The following is a 26,071-nucleotide window of genomic DNA, read 5'->3' as shown; positions in this document are numbered from 1 at the left end:
TGAGTGGGGGAGAGATGGATAGAGGGTTTGGAATTGGCATATGCACACTGAGGTATATGGAATGATTGCTCAACAGGGACCTGCTGTATAGCACAGGGAACTCTACCCAATATTCTGTGATAACCTGTGTAGGAAAAGAATTTGAAAGAATGGATGCGTGGGTATGTATAACTTAATCACTTCGTTGTATAGCAGAAATTATCACAACCTTGGAAATCAGCTATGCTTTAATAAGACTTTAAAATTTTTTTAAAGAGTGACTTTTGTGGGTTCTGTAAGATGCATCTCATAGCCAAATTCCCATCAATATTTGAATTTGTTTCAGTGGGTATTTGAGGGAGGAAGTAATGGAACTGATCCGGGAAAAACTTTCCAAAGCAATCAGTTAGCAGGACAAACACAGGTGTTGGAGACTCATTTTCTGAGTTAAGAGGAATCAATGAGGAAAAAAGAACTATTGACTTATATTGCCTTGTACAATATACTTACAAGTTTGTCACAAACAAGAAAGAGCTTGAGAACTGCTCCCAGGTCATGAGAAATCTATAAAGTAGTAGCTGCTTGCAGAGAGCTGGGAGATAGGATTTTTGCAGAGGTGTCTTGGTCAAGGGTACGCCTGAAGCACTTTTCAGGAGTAAAGTCAACAATGCAGCAATTTTCAGCTCTATTCTTTGTCTTCCCTTCTGTGGTATTTAAGTTGACTTTAATTATTTTGGTATTTCAAATACATCATTGCATTTAATATTTTAGGTTTCTAAAGTGTTTTTTTATCAAATTTGGCTTTAAGCATTATATTTATTGTAACTTTTTGAATTTAATACAAATTTATATATATGCACATATATAAATATGCATGTGCATTCATGTATTTATACATGTATGTGTGTGTGTGCATGAAAGTGTGTGTGTGTGTGAATGCATTTGTACCTTGGCTGAACTTGAGCATAAACAAACAGTATACTATTATTGTCTGACTCTTGCTTTAGATTTAAGACCCCAGTGACCGATGTTGACAAAGTAGCAATGTTGGCATGTCTTATTAAATTCTTTCTTGGAGAGATGCTGTTTAAAAGAGGTACAGCCACTCAGGAAGCTACTTTTTTTTGGACAGAAATATGTGGGAGGGGGGCAGAGATTCTAAGGCCAGCAGATTAGAAAGAGATTCCAGTAAGCAGCTCTCAGAACTCTCCATCTCTGGCGCCACGAGGGGAGAACTGGCTGTCCCCAAGCCAGCAGGTTTTGCTCATTTCTGAGAATCCTAGGGACAACAACTCTCATTGGCAGGGGGCCACAGGGTCCTTCTGCCAAAGTACACATAGCACATGGTCCTCTCCATCTGTAACTGGAGAGTCTAGACCAACTGAACAAGAGGTGAGTTTGTAATGTCACCCCAAATCAATCAGAACATTAGAAAACATGATTAGCAGTGGGAGTTTTTGGCTGAGGTTTTTTCCCAAAGAAAAGAAAAAAATGAAACCATTGCTGCACATTGGTAAGAAGATGCTGCTGAAACATTCTCATTGGAATCAACTCTAATTAGGAGTTCTTAGGAAAGAACCAAAAATCAATTTGTAGTCATCCAACATACAGATGAAGAAACTATAGCCCAAAGATATTTCATTACTGGGTTAAGATGTATTAAGTTAATGCAAAATAGGTCTAGAATGCAGCTGTCCTGACTTCCAGGCTAATGGCTGTTCCATTTTGCTGCTGTCCTTGAGTTTGGTTCAATAACTTCTAGTTTTTATTCTAATCAAATGAGGTTGTGTTTGCAACTGCTGCTGTTTGTCTTTGTGCCTCAAGGTTTCATTTTATACAAGTCTGGCAGCGTAAGTAAAGACTTTTTAAAAAGCCCACTACAAAGCAATAAAAGCCTATAGAAGAAAACAATTTGCTTTCTGGCCAAAAGTTGAAGGGAGAATTCTTTACCATGAGAATAGGAGAGTACAAGAGATTACTTTTATTAGTTTTATTTAATACTTCCAACTAAGGCTTAGCTCTTTTGTTTTCACTGACTTCCCTTATATTTCCTCAAGTTTTTAAAGATATCGTCTCAGTCTAATAAATTTAGAATCTCTTGCTAAACCTCCAGTGTCCTCGTGACCCAAAATAGGAACATTAGAATTTCTGAGCTCTATTCAAAGATTGGGAAATGGTAGAAATCACCTGGGTTTTGATGTCTAGAATCGAATCCTGTTCCTCCATTAGTTGTTAAACTTGGACAGGCTATTTAATCTTGCTAAGGCTCAGTTTCCCGGTTGGGCAAGTAGAACCAGATGGTAATGCAGTATTGACCTTCTGCTTTTAAATTGTACTGACCTACCCATGCATCACATAGTCCACCTGAGAGAAAGTTTTGGGTGCCCTAGCCATGTTCACCTCACCACCTACTTCCCTATTTTTTCACCCCATTGTTTTTTATTGCCCTCTTTTTTTCTGTATTTGCCTGACTCCTTTCCTTCTGGCTCTGTCTCCATTGATGGCTCAGGGCTTGCCTCTCATGCTTAAAAACTGGTTTTGCTTCTTGAGTATTTTCACTTTCAATACATTCCCAAGCATACTTTTCTGATATCCTTTTCTCCATTGTCAGTGGGAGTTTTTTGGCTGAGGTTTTCTTCCAGGGAAAGGAAAAGAAGGAAATGGTTTCTGCACATTGATAAGAGAATGATGTTGAAGCACTCTCATTGGAATCAAATCTAATTAGGAAACTTTAGGACAGAACCTCAAATCAGTTTGTAGTCATCCAACATATAGATGTGGAGACTATGCGTTTTTTTTGTCTTTTTTTTGTTGTTGTTGTTGTTGCTATTTCTTGGGCCGCTCCCGCGGCATATGGAGGTTCCCAGGCTAGGGGTCCAATCAGAGCTGTAGCCACCGGCCTACGCCAGAGCCACAGCAACGCAGGATCCGAGTCGCGTCTATAACCTACACCACAGCTCACGGCAACGCCGGATCGTTAACCCACTGAGCAAGCGCAGGGAGCGACCTCATGGCTCCTAGTCGGATTCGTTAACCACTGCGCCACAACAGGAACTCCGACTATGCATTTCTGAGTGCATACCCACCCTTTCCAGATCTAGCCCTAAGAATGCACCCTGGCACCTCCCAGCATGGCTGGCTTCCTACCAGTTTGCCCTGATCCACTCCAGAGCTGTCAGAGGCTACATGAGAATTAAAATAAATTATGTTTATGAAGTACTCATAACTTTATCTGCTACCAACTGAATGTGAAAATGTTAAATTCTTTCATTCCCTAGGAGTGAGGATTGTAGTCACATGTTCATGAGTATGGCAGCCAAGTGTCAGGGACAGGCTGGTGGGAGGAGTAAGAGGTTGATGAGGAAGGTGGACAGTGGTGGGTCTCATTGCTTCATTGCTGTTTCAGCTCATTAGTTCTGAGATGGTTTGACTCCCCCAAAGATAAGACGATGTTACATACCCAGCACCCATCAACTGTACACTAGGGATGGGATTATACTTCCGTGAGCATACTGCTTTTGTTCTCCCACAATTCCTCTCATCCGAATTGTCTCCACAATCATTTTCTCCATTGCATTCCAACTTGCTGGCAATGCAGCGACCTAGTCAAGAAATGTAACATTAACAACAAATGGTCATTTAAGAAGGTATTTATTGATTTGAAGCATGAGTACTTTAAATTTCAAGGGAAGGTTGAGGGCAAGTTTTCATTTTTGTGATAAAAATTTAGGAATATGGAAATGGAATGACAAGCTGATATTTTCCTTAATTTTTTAGGATTATAAGAGTCACAACAGAACTACTTAGTCACTCTTGAACTGATGGTCTTAAGTAAAAAAAATAATTCTAGAATCGCTTTCCCATTACAGTGAGTTTGCTATAGAAGTCATGTTCTGATGGAGAAAATTAACAATAGGTTCAGAATTTTGTTTTGATTCAGGATAACAGGCTCAAGATCACTGTTTTTATTAAAAAAAAAAAACATAATTTCTCACACATACCCATCTACTGGTACACATACCAACATGGATGAGTATCTAAAATGTTATGTTAGGTGAAAGAAGCCAACACGGAAGAGTCATGTCATTTAAGTCCTTTATTTGATGTTCAAGAACAAGGAGAGGGATTAAATGGAAAGGGGAAAGAGACAATTTTGGGGGTTCATGGAGATTTTCTGTACCTTGATTGGGAGTTATTTCCATGAGTGTATACATCTGTCGAAATCAAATTGCATACTTACTATCTGTGTATTTTACCATATATACTTATTTTACTATGCATAATTACTACATATTTTATTATAGATATTCACTATATAGGGTTATTGTTAGTAATTGTTTTATTGCATATCATTTTTTATATCTAATTATTTTTGGACAAATTAAATGCCTAGGTACTAAAGTATTATGTAGCAGTTTGAATGAATTTAGAAAATAGTACTAATTCCATGTACTCATATAATTCCCCTTCTTTTTAAACTTGTTGAATTTCATAAGGATCCTTGGAATGAGTGTGCACCTATTCATTACAGAAATTGAAATGCTTTATGTACAATGACAGATAGCTCCTCTGCCTCTTCCCTACAATCAGGGATGCTGGTATCTGTACCATTATGTACAGCTCTCTTTGACAGTGATGAAATGTTTTACTCAGGATTATCTGGTTAACTGTTTTAAATTGTGAAGAACATTTCACTATAGCTACTATTCACTATAGCATGACTATTTTTTTTGGCCATACCTGTGGCATGCAGAATTTCCTGGGTCAGGAATAGAACCTTTAGCAGTAACCAAAGCCATAGCAGTGACAATGCTGGATCCTTAACCCTCTGATCCATCACAGAACCCCTTTGCATGGCTATTTTGAATAGCTGAAATACTGAGGAAATTGGATATTCTATTGAATTAATTTTTTTTTTTTTTTTTTACTAATAGAGAGTTCCCTAGCAAGCACTTAGTTTCAACTTTTTTGGTTAATAACCTTAGTAAGAAGGTAGAATATAATGAAAGTAATTAAGTACTCCTTTGATTATTCAAAATCTTGCATTGCATCAGGACCATTACTACAAAGAATTATAGTTATAAGAATTAAATATGTCCTGTCCCAAAGAATGAATGGGAAAAGGTGAAGGGAAATTTGCATAGTACCAGATTTGTGGAAGTCAGCATGCTTTAGTTAGTGTGTATATAATAGTAATTCTAGAATCCCTTTCCCATTACAGTGAGTTTGCTGTAGAAGTCATGTTCTGATGGAGAAAATTAATGTATATATACACACACACATATATTTTATGTATGTATATACATGGACATATTTTATTACATATATATGTACATATATACATATAATATGCGTGTGTATATATACACACATATATACTATACATATATATACTTACACATGGAAATATATAACCATTTAGAAATTGTGCATATTTTTCCTATTTACTTGAACTGATTTGTTCAGTTGATATGCCACAGTGGTATATTATTTTTATAACCAGTTGCAAATTCTCATCTTAATGCTTAAGATTAGGACTTTGAGGGAGGAGTTGCATAATGTGTAGGGGTTAGCATCACGGCTACTTCCCAAAGAACTATGCATATATTAAAATGATAGATTTAATTTGGGGGAACTCTGAACAGAAATCATGAGAAAGGAAAGAAAAGATAGTTTTTTTGTTCATTGAGGACCTAATATCATCCTGAGTCAAACAAATAATGGTCCACCAACCCTTTTATTCCCTTTGAGAGTGGCATTAGTGATGTTTCTAAGACAGAATCTTCAGGGGAATATTTAACAACCAATAGGCCATGGCACCACCCAGTCAGAATGGATGCCAGCCATATTTGTGCCAGGGGTTAGCTAGTTAGTGGCTGGATCCTGGGAAGATCTAGGGATTCCTGGTGAAGAGATCTGGATGATAGGGCAGAGGTCACTAAGACAGCTCAGGGTAGCAGCTACCTAACAACCATTACAGATACATTTCAACAGTTCAATTTTTACCACTAGCTATGGACATAGTGCTGATGGACTAGAGATCAGCTGTGCCCACACCACTAACTTTCATGAAATTGCTCATCATGAATTGGTAGCCCATGGATGTATCAAAAGCCTTCTCAAGCTTATGGATGTTTTTGGCATAAACAAACTCTTTTGTAATGAATTTCATATAATCTATTGAATAAAAGAATTCTTCCTGATAATCTATTCAAAAACTACCCTTCAAGCTTCAAATAGTTGTGCTTCAGTTCTGAATTTTTATTTTCATATTCTGGATCTAAAGCTTAGATCTGAACTCCCCTCAGCCATTACCATCAAGATTTTTCTCATATTCACTCTTTTGTCAATACGTGATATGACCTTATTTATGTAGATGTAATACATTTCTCTCTCCTAATGCCTCACCCTCATATCTCAGGTTTGGGGCGTGTCAGAGAAAAAACCCTGACACCAGCATTCCGGTCTGACATCCAGAAAAGTTTGGCAAAGCTGAAGTCAAGGAGCAAGGAGTAAGAGGAGGGAAAAAAAACCTTAGACCCAAGTCTGGGGTGAGTTTTCTTTAGGAATTTGAAATCTTCACTCTAGTTCTAAATACTTTTCAGGGTATTTCAGAGTACACAGAAACGATGTGGATTTTATTCATCTGAACTCTAATTTTAACTTTAAATTGAGTATTTACATAAGAAATCAGTGAACTATGGCCCAAGGACTAAAACTGACCTGCCACCTGCTTTTGTAAATAGAATTCAATTGGCACACAGCCACGCTCATTTGTTTATATACTGTCTATGGCAGCTTTGAAAGTATGAAGCCAGAGCTGAGTAGGTGCTACATAGACCGTATGGCCTGAAAAGACTAAAATATTCACCATCTGGACCTTTACTGAAAAAGTTTGCAGAAGTCTGATCTATCCCGTTCACAGTGCTCAGCTTTGAAGTGCTATTAATTAGCAAGAGAATACATAGTTTAAGTAGTATATTCAAGATTTGACTATAATCTAATGATACTTAAATATCAGAGGTTATGTACTTGAATGAGAATTGGACTTGAAGGGAAAATTGCCATAGTTAAATTAAATCATTCTTAACCTCCTCTCTTGGGATTACTTTTGGAGCCATTCAATGGAACGCGCCACAAAATTTGTCACGTCTCTAGTCCTCCCTTTGACAAACTATCATACTGTTAATATTCTTATCTTAATAAACTATATTAAAATCTTTTAAATCTGTCACTCTTTTTCAATTGCTTATGACGATTTTGGATTTGTGCTTTTTTTTTTTTTTTTGTCTTTTTAGGGCCACCGAGACGTATATAGGTTCCCAGGCTAGGGGTCTAATGGGAGCTGTAGCCGCCGGCCTACGCCAGAGCCACAGCAACACCAGATCTAAGCCGCATCTGTGACCTACACCACAGCTCACGGCAATGCCAGATCCTTAACCCACTGAGCAAGGCCAGGGATTGAACCCACAACCTCATGGTTCCTAGTTGGATTTGTTTCTGCTGCACCACGACAGGAACTCCGGATTTGTGCTTATTAATTGCCAATTTTTGAAAGTATCTGCCCCTTCCTCCTTCACCTTTTCCTTCCTCCTGCTTTATAACAGTGTAGGAGCTGGGCATCAGTACTTGATGAGCAAATGAATCAGGTAAGTGGTCAAGATGATTAGAGCTTGAAAGCTGTAATTTTACATATGAATAGTGTATAATTGGTCACATAACAACTCTGTCCCCATGCTTAAAATATGGTGGGACCTCTCTATTGTGGTTTTCACTGGGAGTCAGTTGGAATAACATTATTTAGTCATTTTTAGTGGAGACCAGAACATCTTCCAAAAGTCCCTTACCACTGTCACAGCGGAATTTATTCTTGCAGTCAAACTCTTCAATTTTGCAGAGTTTAGATGGAATACATGGTCGAAAGGTCATGAGTGGCTCAGTACATGGTTGTCCTCCAAACTGATTGGGGCGCAAGATGGACCTAACCTTAAACTGAAAGGAGAGAAAGGTGAGTAACTGAGGCTGGGTCAAAGCCAAGAATTATCTAAGAAAGCAGAGCTTCTTCATCACAGTAGTCATTTTTCCTATGGTGGTGTTTCCTAAATTGACTGACTAATCATGTTTTCCAGTTCAGTTATGGTACGTCCATAAGGACGTCAATACATTTTGGTTCTCACTTTTCCACCCTATAACATGAGGAAGTGGGACAAAAGATTTCTAAAGCTTCTAATTCTGAAGTCATACAATTCTAAATCAAATTGAAATAAAAAAGGCACAAATATTTACTGATCTGTCCTGAGTGCAATAAATATTCCAGGGAGTAACAGAAGCCCTTTTATTTCCCAAAGATAGTGTGAAGTGATAAAGGATTTGGGGGCTTTTTTGAAGTCATCATGGAAACCAAGGCTGACATATTCTTCACACTTTAAAAAATTTTAAATAGGCAACAGTAAAACAAAGAGTCAGGGAAGGATAGAAATTAAAAAGTACTGACTTTGGAGTCGGAAAAATCCAAGTTCAAAAGGTAGCCTCCTACTTAGTGATGTATTCTTGAGCAAATCGCTTAACCCCTTATGAGCTATAACTTCCTCATCTATAAAATGGGTAGAAAAACAATGTGAAGTGCAGTTTGAATAAGGTATGTCAAGGACCGAGACTGGTTTCTCACAGAGAGAAGATGCTCCAGCAATGAGTCCCTTTTACTTTCCTAATGTGGGAATGCTTGGCACTTGCCCTGATTTGGGTTCATGTGGGCCAGCGCCTTTACAGGAATGAACTTGAGGTGGGTAAATATTGCCACTGGGAACAATAAACAAATTGAGGGACTTTCCCATAGGAGAAATGGAAATTAGAGAAAGGGGAAGGAGTTATTTTAATGAATGCCCCTCATTTCTGTCTGTTTGCAACCTTGGCTAGAAATCTCCATTTTTTAGCACCTTTTTTTTTTGGTTTTTTGGCTTTGTGAACTCTCAGAGAACATAGGCAGAAGAATTGAAGAGCTGGGCAGTGCAATACAAATCCCCAGGGGGCAGAACTTCCTTTTGGTGTTCACATGACCATAAGACATGCAAAATGAATCCTCCTTCCACCGCAGTATGGCTAAATGGAATTTTCCGTCAGTTGAAACTGGGACAGTCTCTTTTCAGAAATGGAAGAAATTCAGCATTTCTAGGATTTTTGAGCTACTGGGGCTCCGATAAGTGATTCCAATTTCCTGACTATACCCACATATCCCCTACCTGTTTTTCAACACAAGGGTCACAATCTGACCATGGTCCATAATCTCCCAGGAGGCAATTGATAGGACAAGTTTGCCAGTTACATTCTCTGGTCTCCTGCTTGGTGCAAAGCCGGTCACAAGAGTTGTCAAGATAGTACTGATTTATAGTGATTTGTCTGCAATAGTGAGGAAAAAGCTACTTAGAATGAATGGGTTCACTCTTGCTCCAGCCCCACAAGAAAAATATCATTGACTCAACACAGCGAATAAAAGAAAAGAAGGTTTTCACGGAAAATCAGGGCGTCTGGCATCTGTGCAGTTCTTAACACTTAATGGAACTCAGAACTAGGTCTAAAAACCATTCTCATTTCTGAGAATACTTGGGACAACATGAGGGCCTCATGTTAAAAAATTATTAAGAATTTCAAGAATGTGATGGCAGAGCATTAAGCCACCCCAGAGCCCTTCTCTGTGTGGGGCCCTGTGTGACTGCATGGGTTACATGTCCATGAAACTGGCTCTGATGGAATTCCTGGAAGGGACTGAAAGGGAACAAAAAGAAAGAAGAAAATTTCTGCAAATGGCTTAAAAGATGACAACACAAAGTGCTAAGGACCATGACTGAGTTAGAGCCAGAGGGCTGTAGGACCAAAGAGTCAAGGAGAAAGTGACATGAGAGATACATTTTGAAAAATGCATGTGAATTTCCCAGGCAACAGAAGGAAGGGCATTCAGAGGGAACAGCATGTGTAATGATTAGAGGTGGGGGAGTATGACATGCCCATGGAGGAACCTGTGGGATGAACCTAAGAAATGCATAATTAAGAGGAATGGAAACTACTGCTGGACTTTATTTGGCAGGCAGTAGAGAGCTCCTGAAGGACTTAAGTAGAGGAGGATTATAAATAAATCTGTTTTTACAACTTTATTGGGTGGCTTATTGGGACAGTCAGTTGGTGATTTTAATGAGACTCACACTACATATGTAAAAATAGCTTTCTAAAATAGATCTCTACAAAGTGCTGTAACAGTTAAAGCACATTAAATATATACTTTTCTCCTCCAAGTCATGTGAGGATCTTCATGGAACAGAAACATCTAACACATTTAAAGAAACTGTGGGTAGAGTAGTCAAGTGATGAAAAGACAGAAATATTAAATCTTATCATGTAAACACAGTTTTCTTGCCTTCTTGTCCATGCCAACAATCAAGCTAATAGCTAGCAGTGCTGCTCAATTGAGGTCCTGTTAGACTTGGTTTAATGAGTAGAAAATTCTCTATAATTAACTCACTAACCGCAGGCAAGCAGAGTTCTGTGCTGATTGAAAAAAAAAAAAGCCTAATGATTCTAAGCAAGTTAAATAGTCAACTGAAAAGACTGCACAGATTCTTAATTAAATTTCTTTGAAACTCCTAAATTTTATGGAGAGAACAAAAGTAAATCTCATTTCAACCTTATGAGGAAGAAACCTTAAATTCCATACAAAGTCATGAGTCTTTTAAAAACATTTTAAAATTGAAGTACAGTCGATTTACAACATATTAGTTTCTGAAGTATAGCATAGTGATTCAATATTTTTGCAGATTATACTCTGCAAAAATTATAGTTTGAGATATATTTTTTCCCTATTGCTTAGTGTGGCACTTTTGATTTTGCTAACTCTGTCCTCCAGATTTCCCAGGGCACAAAGAAAAGCTACAGAGTCCAGCATCACCTCTGTCTGGTCTGGGTTCCAGAATTACAGGTTTTTGAGCAGCTGGACCACTGAGTCCATGGGTAGTGATCACAGAAACAGGCTTGACTCTTGTCAATCAGACCACTCAGCAAGATAAAATACAAGACAGAGTGTCTGTCCATCATGCCTGGAGAGTCTCCAGATCCTGAAAAGAAATGATATAATACATATCAAACGTTTGTGGCATAAAACTTCACAATCATTCCCAGATACAGACTCAAATATGATCTTAAAAAACATCTTGCACACACCTTCACACCATGCACAAAAATAAACTCAAAATGGCTTAAAGACTTAAATATATGACAGGACACCATCAAACTCCTAGAAGAAAACATAGGCAAAACACTCTCTGACATCAACATCATGAATATTTTCTCAGGTCAGTCTCCCAAAGCAATCGAAATTAGAGCAAAAATAAACCCATGGGACCTCATCAAACTGAAAAGCTTTTGCACAGCAAAGGAAACCCAAAAGAAAACAAAAAGACAACTTACAGAATGGGAGAAAATAGTTTCAAATGATGCAACCGACAAGGGCTTAATCTCTAGAATATATAAACAACTTATACAACCCAACAGCAAAAAAGCCAATCAATCAATGGAAAAATGGGCAAAAGACCTGAATAGACATTTCTCCAAAGAAGATACACAGATGGCCAACAAACACATGAAAAAATGCTCAACATCGCTGGTTATAAGAGAAATGCAAATCAAAACTACCATGAGATACCACCTCACACCAGTCAGAATGGCCATCATTAATAAATCCACAAATAACAAGTGCTGGAGGGGCTGTGGAGAAAAGGGAACCCTCCTGCACTGTTGGTGGGAATGGAAACTGGTACAGCCACTATGGAGACCAGTTTGGAGATACCTTAGAAATCTATACATAGAACTTCCATATGACCCCGCAATCCCACTCTTGGGCATCTATCCGGACAAAACTCTACTTAAAAGAGACACGTGCACCCGCATGTTCATTGCAGCACTATTCACAATAGCCAGGACATGGAAACAACCCAAATGTCCATCGACAGAGGATTGGATTCGGAAGAGGTGGTATATATACACAATGGAATACTACTCAGCCATAAAAAAGAATGACATAATGCCATTTGCAGCAACATGGATGGAACTAGAGAATCTCCTACTGAGTGAAATGAGCCAGAAAGATAAAGACAAATACCATAGGATATCACTTATAACTGGAATCTAATATCCAGCAAAAATGAACCTTTCCTCAGAAAAGAAAATCATGGACTTGGAGAAAAGACTTGTGGCTGCCTGATGGGAGGGGGAGGGAGTGGGAGGGATCGGGAGCTTGGGCTTATCAGACACAACTTAGAATAGATTTACAAGGAGATCCTGCTGAATAGCATTGAGAACTTTGTCTAGATACTCATGTTGCAACAGAACAAAGTGTGGGGAAAAAAAAAATGTAATTGTAATGTATACTGTAAGGATAACTTGATCCCCTTGCTGTACAGTGGGAAAAAAAAAAATCTTGCCTTCCTTAAGGCAAGTTAACACCTATAAATTCACATGCTCATGGGTATGCACTCTATTTCTAAAGATTTTTATGGTGAGCAGTCCTGGAGTTATAATTCCAGTACTAGTAAGTTTCTCTGAACTGTTAGCAATAGGCTATAAGACAAAGTATAGAGCATAAAACTCATTTCATTCCAAAATGAAAATTTTTTTTATCTTATTTTTTTTATACATTTGTAGGAATTTTTTTTTTTTTCGGTCTTTTCTTAGGGCCAGTGGAGGTTCCCAGGCTAGGGGTCCAGTTGGAGCTATAGCCTCTGGCCTATGCCACAGCCATATCAATACCAGATCTGAGCCACGGCTGCAGCCTGCACCACAGTTCATGGCAACCTGGATCTTCAACTGAGCGAGGCCAGGGATCGAACCTGTGTCCTCATGGATGCTAGTCAGGTTCATTTTCACTGAGTCACAATGGGAACTCCAAAAAAATGGAAAATTTTATATAATCTTGTCCTTTTCAAAACAACTGCTCATTTTGTGTGGGAAGTACTTGCAAATACTAATACTGCCTTTCAGTTTTGCCATACTTTTCTGGGCCTGGGGAAGGAGTTTGGAACCTTACTTTTTGAAGCTCTATTGAGTTTCCTGGCATCTTGGAAGCTTGTTAAAGAGAGTTCAATGTTTAACTATTTTTAATTTCAGGGTCACAGACGTTTAGAGCTGGAATGGATCTTTGAAACCAGGTTAAATGCCTGCAGTTTATAGATGATGAGACGGAGGCAGGTTCAATGATGTTGAGGGACATGATAAGTAACAGCTTGAGACTCTTCATTCTTGAATGAGATGCATCCCTTCACTGGATTTCTGATGACACTAATGAGTGTTACTGGAGCATCTAGACGCCTGGAAATCCACCACCCAGACTACAAGCGGGCTTATTCAGATGTGGCTGAATGCCAGAGAGAAGTCTGACTGGTAGTTCTCCACGTGCTGTGGCGCCTTGAGGATCTCTGAGTTATTGAATGGAATTTGCAAAACCATATCTGCCCCCGATATTGCCATTTTGATTTTTGTATCTTTAACAAACCTGAAACACTGTTAAATATATATACAAAATGCTGCTGCAATCAGTACAGTAACTTCATTTAAAGTTGAATGACATTCACCTAATTTCTCTGTGTCTCAGTTTTACTATCCATGAAATTAAAATAATGCCTTTACTTCTTCATTGTTAGGGTTCCAAAAAGAAGGAAAATCATGTAAAGTTCTTAGGAAAATCCTTGGCATAGAATCATTGCTCAGTAAATATTAGCTTTTCAAAATAGTAGTGACGAGTCAGTGTTACAAATTTAACTGTAGCTCTTGGTCATGAATTTTTCAAAATTAGGGGCTTCTCAAATTATAGCAAGAATCATGTGAAAATTGAAAATATGTTTTGATTTTTTTTTTTTTTTGGTCTTTTTAGGGCCGTATCCTCAACCTATGGAAGTTCTCAGGCTAGGGGTTGAATCAGAGCTGCAGCCCTTGGCCCATGCCACAGACACGGCAACATGGGATCCAAGCTGCATCTGAGACCTACATCCCGGCTTAGGGGAACTCCGTTTTGATGTTAAATAAGGCTATTTATTTTCCAAATAATTTAGAGATATGGCTTTAGTTGTTTTTCGTCTTACAAATAAAATCAGAGCCCTGTGTTTTTTGCAATTGCAATTTCCCGCTAGTGTTTCCTGTACCCCTCCATTGCTTTTTATCTGTTATACATACCTTCCTAATATATAAATTATACATAGTTTAAATAAATATCTTCTCTTCTTTTTCTCCTTCTTCACTAGAATGTAAACACCGTGACATTTGGTCTTTTTTTTGTCTGTTTTGTTCTAGATGCCTGGAAATCCACCACCCAGACATTTAGAAGAATGAGAGCAAGCATAGTGTATACTGAATAAATGTTGTGGAATTGAGTCTAGGAGACAGTTTAGAAATGAGTTTTGATGAAATCCAAATAAAGTCATTTAAGTTCACAATTAGAGCACTTCTATAATATTATTCTTTAAAGTTCTGCCAGATTAAGGATGTCTCATAGACTAGAAATTAATTTGTCTGTTCAATTGTCATCCATTGTTTTAAGCAAAAGTGGTTGTATCATAACTGGTTTATATCAAGTTTGTTATAACAGTTGATTGAAATAAAACCTAGATCTCTTGAGATTTAGATTTATTTTTAGAACACATGTAATATATTTCATTTGCCTCTTATTTGATATTTGTTGTGTTCTAAAATATATAGAAATATATGAAGAAGAAAATTAAGATGGTGAATTATGTAACCAACCAGAAAACTGCTGACATTAAAAAAATACAAGTGAGAGTTCCCATTGTGACTCAGCAGAAATGAATCTGACTAGCATCTATGAGGATGCAAGTTCAATCCCTGGCCTCGCTCAGTGGGTTAAGAATCTGGCGTTGCTGTGGCTGTGGCATAGGCCAGTGGTTACAACTGCAATTTTTTTTTTGTCTTTTGTCTTTTGTCTGTTGTTGTTGTTGTTATTGTTGTTGTTGTTGTTGTTGCTATTTCTTGGGCCGCTCCCGCGGCATATGGAGGTTCCCAGGCTAGGGGTCCAATCAGAGCTGTAGCCACCGGCCTACGCCAGAGCCACAGCAACGCAGGATCCGAGCCGCATCTGCAACCTACACCACAGCTCACGGCAACGCCAGACCATTAACCCACTGAGCAAGGGCAGGGACCGAACCCGCAACCTCATGGTTCCTAGTCAGATTCGTTAACCACTGCGTCACGACGGGAACTCCTACAGCTGCAATTTGAACCCCTAGCCTGGGAACCTCCAAATGCCACTAGTGCGGCCCTAAAAAGGAAAAAAAATATATGTGATACCTGCCTATACTTGAAAATTTTGAACAGAACAGAAAGAAAAATGTAAGGCATGAGTTCTCTTCTACTTGTAGCCAGAACCTCTCCCTACACATAATCAGTTTTCTCTTTTTATAGGTAGCAAATGGAGGGAAAATTCTTCCATACATCACCTTACACATATATATGTATGCATGTTTTTAAAAACATATACACAAAAAGAGGATGTATGCTATCTACTACTCTGTACTTTTTTTCCACCTCACAGTATACTTGAAAGATATTTTCATATTAATTGATGTGTATCTACTTCATTCTTTTTAATGACTGCATAGTTTTATGCCATATGGATGTATTGTTCTGAATTTAACCATTATTCTACCTATAGACATTTAGTATACACACACTGCAATAAACATCTTCGTATTTCATTTTATCATGCTTTTATAGTATATCCATGGGACCAGCAACTATATTCCTAGCACTAGAATGGCTCAGTCAAATGCTATGAATTTTAAAAGACGGATGGATTTTGCCAAATTGCCCTACTGAAACATAACTCCCTTGAATATTTCAGAGGGTGAGATTTAAAATTATATTTTAATGTGTTTACTCTATGCCTTTTATTTGGATGAAAGGATACTTCAATTAAAAAAATGAGGTTCATTATTTTAAAAATCTTCATTCAAGCCAAGAGTATGAGATCAGATATGAGAATTGTTTATCCAATATGCTAACAAATCAGAGCATTTCTTCATAATTAATCAGTAAGCATTTATTATTTTAATTTAATTATTATTATTTTTTTTGGTTGTACCTGCAGCATGCAGACTTTCCCCAGCCAGGAACTGAACCCAGGCTACAGCAGCCGTCTGAGCCATTGAAGTGACAATGGCAGATCCTTTACCTGCTGCAACAAGAGAACTCCAAAATCTTTAAAATTTTTATTGAAATGTAGTTGAATTACAAAGTTGTGTTAGTGTACAGCAAAGTGAATCAATTATACATATACATATATGTATTCTTTTTCATATTCTTTTCCATTATGGTTTATCACAGGATGTTGAATATAGTTCCCTGCGCTATAAAATAGAACTTTGTTATTTATCTGTCTTATATATAGTAGTCTGTATCTGCTAATCCCAAACTCCTAACTTATCTCTCTCACCTCTTGGTAGCCTAACTTTGTTTTCTGTGTCTATGAGTCTGTTTCTGTTTTGTAAATAAGTTCATTTGCATCATATTTTAGATTCCACCTATAAGTGATATCATACGGTATTTCCCTTTTTCTGTTATGTCACTTAGCATTTTAAAATTCTCCTACAAACTCAGAGAAAAATGTCAGAATCAAAGCAACCAAATCCACTGACATGTGGCTGAATATATCTTTCAATTTAAAACAGAATCAGCACATATTTGAGTATCCATTGTGTGTCGCATAGCATTGTGTGAGATAAAGAGAAATAGAATCCATTATCACTGGCTGGGGAGGGTAGATAGAAACTGAAGATGCTCACCACGATTTTTATCCAAGCTTTTTTAAATCCAGCTCCTATATAAGCTGCTACAGCCGTAGGCTATTTCAATCATAGAAATGAGAGGCTGCTTTAAGATCGCTGTGCTTGCCTGTTAATTTTAGTTCCCTGGTGTGTTGACCTTTCCTAGTTTTCTTCAGCAGCCCAGAACCATAGACAAGAGTGACCCAGTGAGTGTTCCAAGAGTGTCCCTAGAAATTAGGCTATGTTCAAAACAAAGAATCCTAAACATCAGATCCAAGATCAGATTGGTAGATTTTCACTGGCTTCAGGGCCCTGGGGAGTGGAGGCTCTGAAACAATGTGAAGTTTCTCTGTTAATCCCTAGACAGACCACCCCATCCCCACCACCCCCAGTTGGGATCTTCTCATACAGGAACTGCTTCAGCAAGGAAACCTAAACAGAGGGGTTTTTGTTGTTTATTTTTTTAAATTAAATTTTGAAGAGATAAATATCTTCCAGAATAATTCAATTGTAGAGAAAATGAATTCTTAAAGTATTTTGTGGAATCAGCATATAAATGATTGGAAGAAGTCGAATTATAAGAAATTATCGATTCTCAATTCTCAGCAGACACTATCTGTTTTAACTTTCAAAAGCTTGAAAAGAATAGATGGATTTTATTCCAATAATCATCAAAAGCTGCAAGAATAGAACTCTTCTAAAATATTCTGTTCTCTTTTTGGCTATACTGTTCTGAGGCAGTTTGGAACAGTATAAATGCTATAAATGAAGATGGTAATGCCAAAGCTTCTTATTTGAGGAGATGCTAATAAAAGAGCTAATTGATAGCTTCTCCTTTTACAGTCTTTTATTGATATAAGGAAAAAATGTCTTATGTTGAAATAATAATTTTCATTCAAATAAAGGTAATTATTTCTCTTACCTTTTTTTTATTATCATAGCCCAGCATTTAATATTGTTTCTTATTAATTTTCAAGATCCTTAGGCATTTTGGAGAGATCTAAAACTACATGTGGGCGTTTTACCCATTACCACATAGTTTTCATACAAACTTGCAACAACAACAACAAAATGTTCAGTGAATAAAGAATGATATGTAGAAAAAAAATCTTCCACTTCAGTACCATGGTAGAAGAGCAGCAATTCTGCAATTTTCTTATAATTGACATCCCCTTAAACTCTAAAAATTAGGGATCCCGTTGAACCACTGAAGATGGCTTTGTAGGCATTTAAGGGATTATAGAGTAGAGTGAAATCCATTTTATTCTGACCTGTTACCTTCCCATGTCCTTGACTCTCATGAATGATTTGTTTCCAAGGCAGGTCAGCACATCTTACCTGGCAGGTTCAGAAGATTCTCTAGTTTGTTCCCAACTGTAGGATCCTCCTTTCCATCATCTTGTAAATATTTTGAATCTCTTATTTCTTATTTTTTCCTTCTGTACCTGCTCCAGAAGCTCAAGAAATTATCTTTACCACGGACAGGGTAGGCTGGTGAGCACAGGCACATGACTAGTTTTTGGCTAAAGGGTATGTTTGCTTGGCTTGTAATGGTCATTTAGCTCAAAGAAAAACTTGATCTCACCAAGACATCTCTCTGAAAAGACATTTCTTTAAGAGGTACAAATTTTTTGGTTTTGAGATTTAAGCAAAATCTTTTATTTTTTAAAAAAAATAGGCAAGTGGCTCTAATTTGAGTTATGTGTTTTCAGGCATGAAAGGGTTTGTTGGAAACATGATCTACGATTTTGAAGTATTAAGATAACAAATGAAATCATTATGTCACTCACCTTTAAAGAGAATTTCTGGTATCCAGTTTGTGGTATCCAGGGAACTAATCTGCAAATGGCTAAGAAAATAATAGATATTCACAATGAAGAGAGTTTATAGGATAATCCAAACAAGTCTTTTTTCCCCACTGCTAGCTAACCCAAGGTCATGTCCCAGCAATCTAACAAGAGCTAGAGTGTTGTCAAAATAAATATTCTGTGGAAACCCTGGACTTTGCAAATGATTACTTCGATCAGCAATAATCCTGAAACTCTGAGAGTGAGATGTTTCACAGGGTCCTGGTTTTTTCAGTGATTTTCCCATTCAAGGAATGTTGTGAAAGGTATTACTACTGAAGAGAAAAGAAACTTCTGATTCTATTTTTAAAACCTTTTAAAATAAATTGCTTAAAATCACCTTCCCCTTTAGGAATTTGTCCATTTAATTAAAAACTATATATAGATGCTCTCTGATTATGTAATATCTATTAAGAAAGATTTAGAAAATGTGGAGAAGTATGAAGAGGAAAGTAAAATCATTTTTCATAAACAGAAAAACCAGTATAAATATTTAGAGTAAATACTTCTAGTCATATAATATGTATGTATATGTGTCTCTCTGTGTAAGTATACACATACAAAGGAATATATATATATACATACATATAACATACATATATAATATTGCAACACATATTTTTTAAAAGATTTATATGCATAGGATTTATCACATTCCACGGTTTCTAGAATCATACTGTCATTAATCTGCTCAAGATCTTTCATTTCACTATTTCCCCCCAAGATCTTGTTTCATTTCTTTCCCCATATTAGTTACATGTGTTAGTGTATTCCCTATTTGTCCTTACATATGATTATTTAGATATATGTGTTTATATCCTAAAAATACAAAGTCTCATTTTCCATGTTTTCGTAATTTACACAAATGGTATTCTGCAAAAAATTTTATTTGATTTTTTACTTTTTTCATTCAACTTTATGCTTCTGGGGCTTATTCAGTGTAAACCTGCTGGAACACAGACATTCCTTGTATCAACTACATTGAATTTATCCACTCTCTCAGCATGAAATGTTGTTGCCTTCAAGTCCTTGTAATTATAAACACAATGTACTCTTTCCTTGTGAACCTGTGAAAAAATTTCTAAAGATTTCTGAATCGCTATTCAGGAAAAAAGTGATATGTGTTTACACTCTTACCAGACAGGACTTCTAGCTAGCATTTTTTTGTTAGCCATTCCTGCTTATATTATTTCTGATACATGTAAGGTGGTGTTTTAGGGTTGTTTAAGTAGCAATTCTCTGATCAATAGTGAATTCAGATCACATTCTCACCAGACCTTCTTTCTACCTGTGAACTAACCATTGATGTTTGTTGATTATTTTTCTGTTGTGCTTCTTTACATTTGTTGTCAATTTTCAGGTGTACCCCACACTCTAGACATTAGTGTCTTGTAAGATTTAAATTTTGCAGATCTCTTCTCTCAGTCTGTAACCTGTGTGTTAGTTCTATCTGTAGTGTCTTTGATTGAAGAGAGAATCTTATTTTTTTTAATTATTGTGGTTTATTTGATTTACAATGTTATATTCGCTTCAGGTTGACAGCAAAGTGAAAGAATCTTTATTTTAATGTAATCTAATTTGTTTATTTTCTCCTGATAATTTTTGCTTCGGATAGTTTTTCTTTTGCTTAAGAAATCTGAAGTCACAGATGGTATTTGGGGCTAAGGAGAAACACTAAAAGTTGGACTCTGAAGAGGAGAGAGTCAGGACAGTAGGATGAGGCTAAGCAGGGTTTTCATTAATGTGGACTATGAGGAAGACAGAGAAATGAAAAGGATGTGTGGCATGGCACAGGAAAAACACAGGTGGAAAGGGTTGAAGGCGACAGAGAGGAATTCTTGAGATAGAGTGCCAATGTCTGTGACCCAAATACTAGAAATAACTTGGCATCAAAGGAGAATCAATATCTTTTCAATGATGTATTTGGATTCCCATTTTGGGTCCTCATGGATGGTTAAATGGACCACCAAGGTCCATTCTAGAGCAGGGGTTGGCAAACTACAGCTAATGAGGTGAATCTACCCTGATGCCTGTTTTATTAATAAAGTTTTATTGGAATAAAGTCACACGATCAGATATTTTCTATGGTTGCTTTTGCACTACAATAGTAGGGCTGGGTAATTCCAACAGAGACTATATAGCATGTCAAGCCAAAAATATTTACTATCTGGCCCCTTACAGAAAGAATTTTCTGAACCCACCCACCCCAAAGGGAGAGATTTCTCTTCTGATCAATATAACCACAATGTCCTGTTGGCCTTGGAAGCAGAAATAAATAGTCTTACTTGGGATGATGAATGGCTGTTTGTCCCTGGGCTAGGAACGGAATGCTTGTGTACAGTTATGTTTAGGTCTGCCTCTCTGTAAGAATATGAGTGCTCCCTAAATAGTACCTCGATGAATGCTACTGAGAAACAAAGCATACTATGAAGTTCCCAAGAGCTTTTTAAGCAAATGCAGACTTTCTAAAGTGTTGGCTGATGACATGGACTAACTTTGCATGCAAAATACTCTGTATTTTCATAAAGTAGAAATCTGCTAGTACGTTTAAATGTAGACTGACCAGTAGAAAAGACTTTAATTGTAAAGGAACAGAAAGATGTGGGAGGAAATTAGAACCAGGAAGTGAAAAGTTAAGATGGAGCAATGATCATTTTTCCAGAAGGAGAATATGTATTCTGTTAAAATCTTTATTCCTCTCCTAATGAAGATAGATTCACAGCCAAACGGTATTTTCTGCCAAGAAAATAACCCCAAACATAAAATAATGAACAGTGGAAGCTGCTGACCATCTGAAAGCTTTTTCATATGCTACTCACATGCCAACTTATCATCATTGCAAAAATACTACAATTTCTCATTAGAGCCAAGACTAATGATCCCATCTACTTCACAAGCCCTTTAGAGTGTACTTTGTCAGTCAGTGTGTGAGTAGACAAAGTGAAATTGCAAATTAAATTACTTCACTTGGAGAATCATATATCAAAAATCTCAAATGGAGGAAATAGAAGTTTGCTTTGGACCTCAGGCTACCATGATCTTTTTTCTTTTGCTGCTAAAATTATTAGAATAGTTTAAGTTCACTACATTTAATTTCTTGCCATCTACTCCTTTTTAATGTCACTCTTTGCAATCTAGGTTATAAATACAACAAGCATACAAGAACTATTTTCTTAGTGACTGTCAGTAATCTCCTAATTGCTAAGCTGAATGACCACTTCTCAATCTTCTATTGGCTTCCTGGACATTATGTAATGCATTGGAATGCAAACAAAATGACCTGCTAGTTAGGCTCCTAATCTAAACCAAGTTTAACATATAGACATCTATATAATAGATATCTACTTTTTAAGATAAAACATCTCAAACCTCTGCAAGTTTTTACCCCTTCTAGCATTACAGAGAAACATGGATTGTATTTCAATACAGGGCCTTCTGGAAAAGGCAACAGAAAAACTGATTGAGATCAAGTAGTTCCTGCCTAAGCCTCCTAGTTTGGGTCAGCCTCCTAGTTTGGTCCTTGACTTCCAGTTGCCCGCTGTTATCATCATTATTTTGACAGGGTAATTTTCTGTCTTGTTTGGGCTGCTGAAACAAAAAATACCATAGGCCAGGTGACTTATCAATATCAGAAATTTATTCCTCACAATTCTGGAGGTTGTGAAGTCCAAGATCTAGGTACCCGCAGAATGGATTTCTGATGAGAGCCTGCTTCCTGGTTCACAGGTGGCTGCTTTACCTCTAAAACCTCACTTAGTGGAAGGGTTTAGAGAGCTCTCCGAGATCTTTCATAAAGGCACTAATCCCATTCATGGAGTCTCCATTCTTAAGAGCTAATCACTCTCCTAAGTTTCCACCTCTGAATATCTTTCACTTTGGGGATGAGAAATAAAATATTGTTTGTCCTATCAGTAAACTAAGACTGTCAGTCATCAGTGACTGCAGCCCCCTCCAAGGGGGAGCCATTGAGCACTGAGGGAATCTCAAGAAGGAAGCAAAGAATACGGGCCATCTAGCAGCCATCATACAGCAGCCACTCCCAACGGTGAGTCCTGAGGAAACTCAGGATGTGAAAACACAGAGTACTGGTCCCAGAGAACTGAAGTGCATATCAAAGGAATGATTTCAGTGAGCCCAGACCTTTGAACCTTCCCTTGCATTTAGAAAATGGCTACATTTCTTGACTTGAGATATCTAGTTTTCCATTATTAACAGAAATATTTTGTTTCTATTATCTGCCCTTTGTTTCAAAACTCTTATATATCCCAGCTTCCCCCAGCCTCCTCAAAGAAGTTTTCTCAGGATCACTTAAGATTCTGCCTCCAGGTTTATGTCCTCTGTTTTGTCCACTGAATAAAACATATTGTCAATTTTTTAGTTGTGAATATATTTTTTAGTTGACAGGAATTAGATTTCAACATATAAATTTTGTAGGGACATGGCCATTCAATACATAGCATTTTCCTAAAGCTCCTATGATGAAAATAATCTAATATTTGGATAGCATTTTATGGCTTGCAAGATACCTTTCAAAGTGCCATAAGCATAATATTATCTATATGCTTATTCCAATTAATCCATCAAATTTTTACTGGGCACCTGTTATATACCAGACATTATGTTGAGACTTAAAAAGATGAATAAGTTGGGTTAGTTCTTTCAGGAACTTTAGTTGAAAAAAAATGGGAGTTAGCTAGAAAAATGAATGTGAGAAGTACTAAAAATTATAAGAAATCTGTCACAGGAGTTCCCGTCGTGGCGCAGTGGTTAATGAATCCAACTAGGAACCATGAGTTGCAGGTTCAACCCCTGGCCTTGCTCAGTGGGTTAACGATCCGGCGTTGCCGTGAGCTGTGGTGTAGGTTGCAGACGCGGCTCGGATCCCGCGTTGCTGTGGCTCTGGCGTAGGCCGGTGGCTACAGCTCCCATTCAACCCCTAGCCTGAGAACCTCCATATGCCGCGGGAGCGGCCCAAGAAATAGCAACAACAACAACAACAATAACAAAAACAACAACAACAAAAAAGACAAAAAAAAAAGAAATCTGTCACAGAATTCATAATCTCCCTTGTATATTCATTCACTTATTTCCTTGTCTTTCAGTCATAGTCAGTGTAGTTACTACCATTATCATTATCCAAAGCCTTTTATTCACTCATCCAACAAACATTTACTGCAAGGCATTATTCTAGGTGCTTGAACAGTGAACAAATCAGAAAAAAAAATCCTGCCTTTGAAAAATAGCAATTGAAATTTGCAATCTATTGCCCAGAAGAGAGAAAAAAACATGCAAGTTATTTCACCTTTTAGAAGCATTTATTTAATATTTATTAAAATATGGTATCTTCAAAAATTGCAAGTCATTCTCTCTGCCTCTGTTTTTTTCGGCTCCAATGCTTTCTTGCAGAAAACTTGTCCATTCTTACCTCAGAAAATGAAATGCCGTGGGACCTGTTGAGCTGGTTCAGATCTCATGATTCTGCCTCCTGGACAAGGCCAGTGGGCCAGGAAGAGGGCATGAATCAACTGGATTTCATGTTTCAAGGTTGGGGATTGGGACTCAGAGACTCTAGTTAGGTATAATAGGAAGCTCACTTATAAGTCACATGCAAAGAGAAGCAGAGACTGCCTTTCTGCAGAGAGAAAGAATGAAATGGGAACATGAAGCGGAGTGCCCAGAGAGTGTAAATGTCCCTCACGAGGCCCAGCTACACTTTCTTCCCTTGAAGGAATTGCTTTCAATAAATTACATTTTTTTTTTGTTTATGATACTTTGATATATTTTTATTACTCAGAAACAAGTGATCCTTAACTAAGGTAAATTTTGTGATTTTTCAGACAATTGCAAGTTCAAACAATTTCAAAAGAAATACTCAACTTTATGATATGGCTCTGTGCAATCAGAATAAACCCAAGCCACAGATCCCAGCAAACGGCAGCCCTGAACCCTGTTCACAAGACAAGGGTACATATTGCCTGATTTCTAAGTTACTTAAACCACTTGCAATTGTAGAAATTAATAAATCAATTAAATATCTACTAAAAATGATTTACTCTATTTCCTAGGGTAGTGTGGAGAGAGGAAGCTAGAAATTGTGCTTCTAAATCAAGATAGCTTTCTTGAGGTAGAACCATCTAGGATCAGTCTACGAGACGGACTGAAAAAGGCTGAGAAAGGACATCCAAGGTTCAGGGATGGCTCTTGAGAGAGCTTTGAGTGGGCTATATTGAACACTGTTTATCTTCGAGATGGTGAGGAGCTGATGATTGAGGCAGTGAAAGAAATGAAGAAAGATGCAAGGCCCTTGAGATAGTTCTGACAAAATATTTGGAGGAAAAAATTTTATTCTGCATAGTGAGGCTCCAGAAAACTACTGAAAAGCTAATGGCAGTACTGATGTTATCATTTGAGCATAGGGCAATACCTGAAGCATGGAATAAAGAAAGAAGTCCAAGTAAGAGATCATTGGGGTCTTGGCTAGGTCTGAGGCTGTGAGGCAAAGGAAGAAATGCTGTGTTGGGGCATGCAAACATCTCCAATTTTTAGCAACAGGCTAAGAAGAGTAAAAGGCAATGTGAGAGAGAACGTGCATGCTCTCTTTGTGGTATGGATCACACAAATATCAAACTCCCTCAGTATCATTAAGAGGAGAATTGTTTTAGTCAAATGCTCAGAAAACTAGCAAGGCCATTAATAGGACATACATAACATTTTTACCGCAGCAGTTCCTGATCCCACTTCTACATATCACTAGGTCTGTGGCCAAAGTAGAGAGGATAATGAAAGAAACGAATTGAAAAATGTTGAAGGAGGTGCTGCATGTCAGTCTGAGCCCATCAATTACCAGTGTTGCGGCTGGACCCAGGCTTGTGGTTCTTATGACTACAAGATGCCCTTCAGCAAAAGCCGTCAGAAAACTTGGAAAAAATAAAGGTTTATTACTTACAGAAACTGGAAATTTCACTGTACACCTGGGGCAGTGCAGCAGGGTCTCTGGCAGAAAGAGAGCCAGAGGGAGCGAGAGAGAGGGAGCCTGCAAGTAAGCACCTGGATTTCTTCCTTTATCCAGATCAAGGGAGGGAGCCTAGGGTTTCCTGGGCTCACTCTTTATTGGTGAATTTAAAACATAAGAGCGGGAATTTCAAGCTTGGGAAGCAGAAAAAAGTGGCCCCTAACAAAGGAGACTTAGTGGGGAAGGCGGGCTGGCTCTTAACCTAGTCACGTGACTGGCAATGTTTATTCGAGATAGCATATCTACTTCAGTAGATGCCTTGGCAATCAAAGCTTAAGATAGGCATCTGCATTAAGGAAAAAAACAGGAAAAACCCTAACACCAACCCCCATCTACACACATGCAACTGTCATGGTTTACACCACAGGAGGTCACTCCTTAAAGTAGGTAACTCTGATAAATACTTGTTTTTTTTTAAT

General features: G+C 37.6%; 1 protein-coding gene across 1 annotated transcript in view; it reads right to left on the bottom strand.

Moving 5' to 3' along the window:
• C6 (complement C6) overlaps positions 1-25,814 on the bottom strand; it is a 97,490-nt gene extending 71,676 nt beyond the window's left edge. The window contains exons 1-6 of the mRNA XM_047766473.1: positions 25,587-25,814; positions 18,584-18,642; positions 10,916-11,081; positions 9,219-9,375; positions 7,827-7,971; positions 3,440-3,581 (exon numbers count right to left, since the gene is read on the bottom strand). Of these exons, the coding sequence (XP_047622429.1) occupies positions 3,440-3,581; positions 7,827-7,971; positions 9,219-9,375; positions 10,916-11,061 (590 nt within the window). The 5' untranslated portion in view covers positions 11,062-11,081; positions 18,584-18,642; positions 25,587-25,814. The remainder of the gene's footprint in view (positions 1-3,439; positions 3,582-7,826; positions 7,972-9,218; positions 9,376-10,915; positions 11,082-18,583; positions 18,643-25,586) is intronic.
• Positions 25,815-26,071: the final 257 nt, after the last annotated feature.

This window comes from Phacochoerus africanus, chromosome 1 (genome assembly GCF_016906955.1).
Source record: "Phacochoerus africanus isolate WHEZ1 chromosome 1, ROS_Pafr_v1, whole genome shotgun sequence".
NCBI classification, from domain to species: Eukaryota; Metazoa; Chordata; class Mammalia; order Artiodactyla; family Suidae; genus Phacochoerus; species Phacochoerus africanus.
The sequence above is the reverse complement of the archived record's forward strand: the minus strand, read 5'-3'. Positions and strand labels throughout refer to the sequence as shown.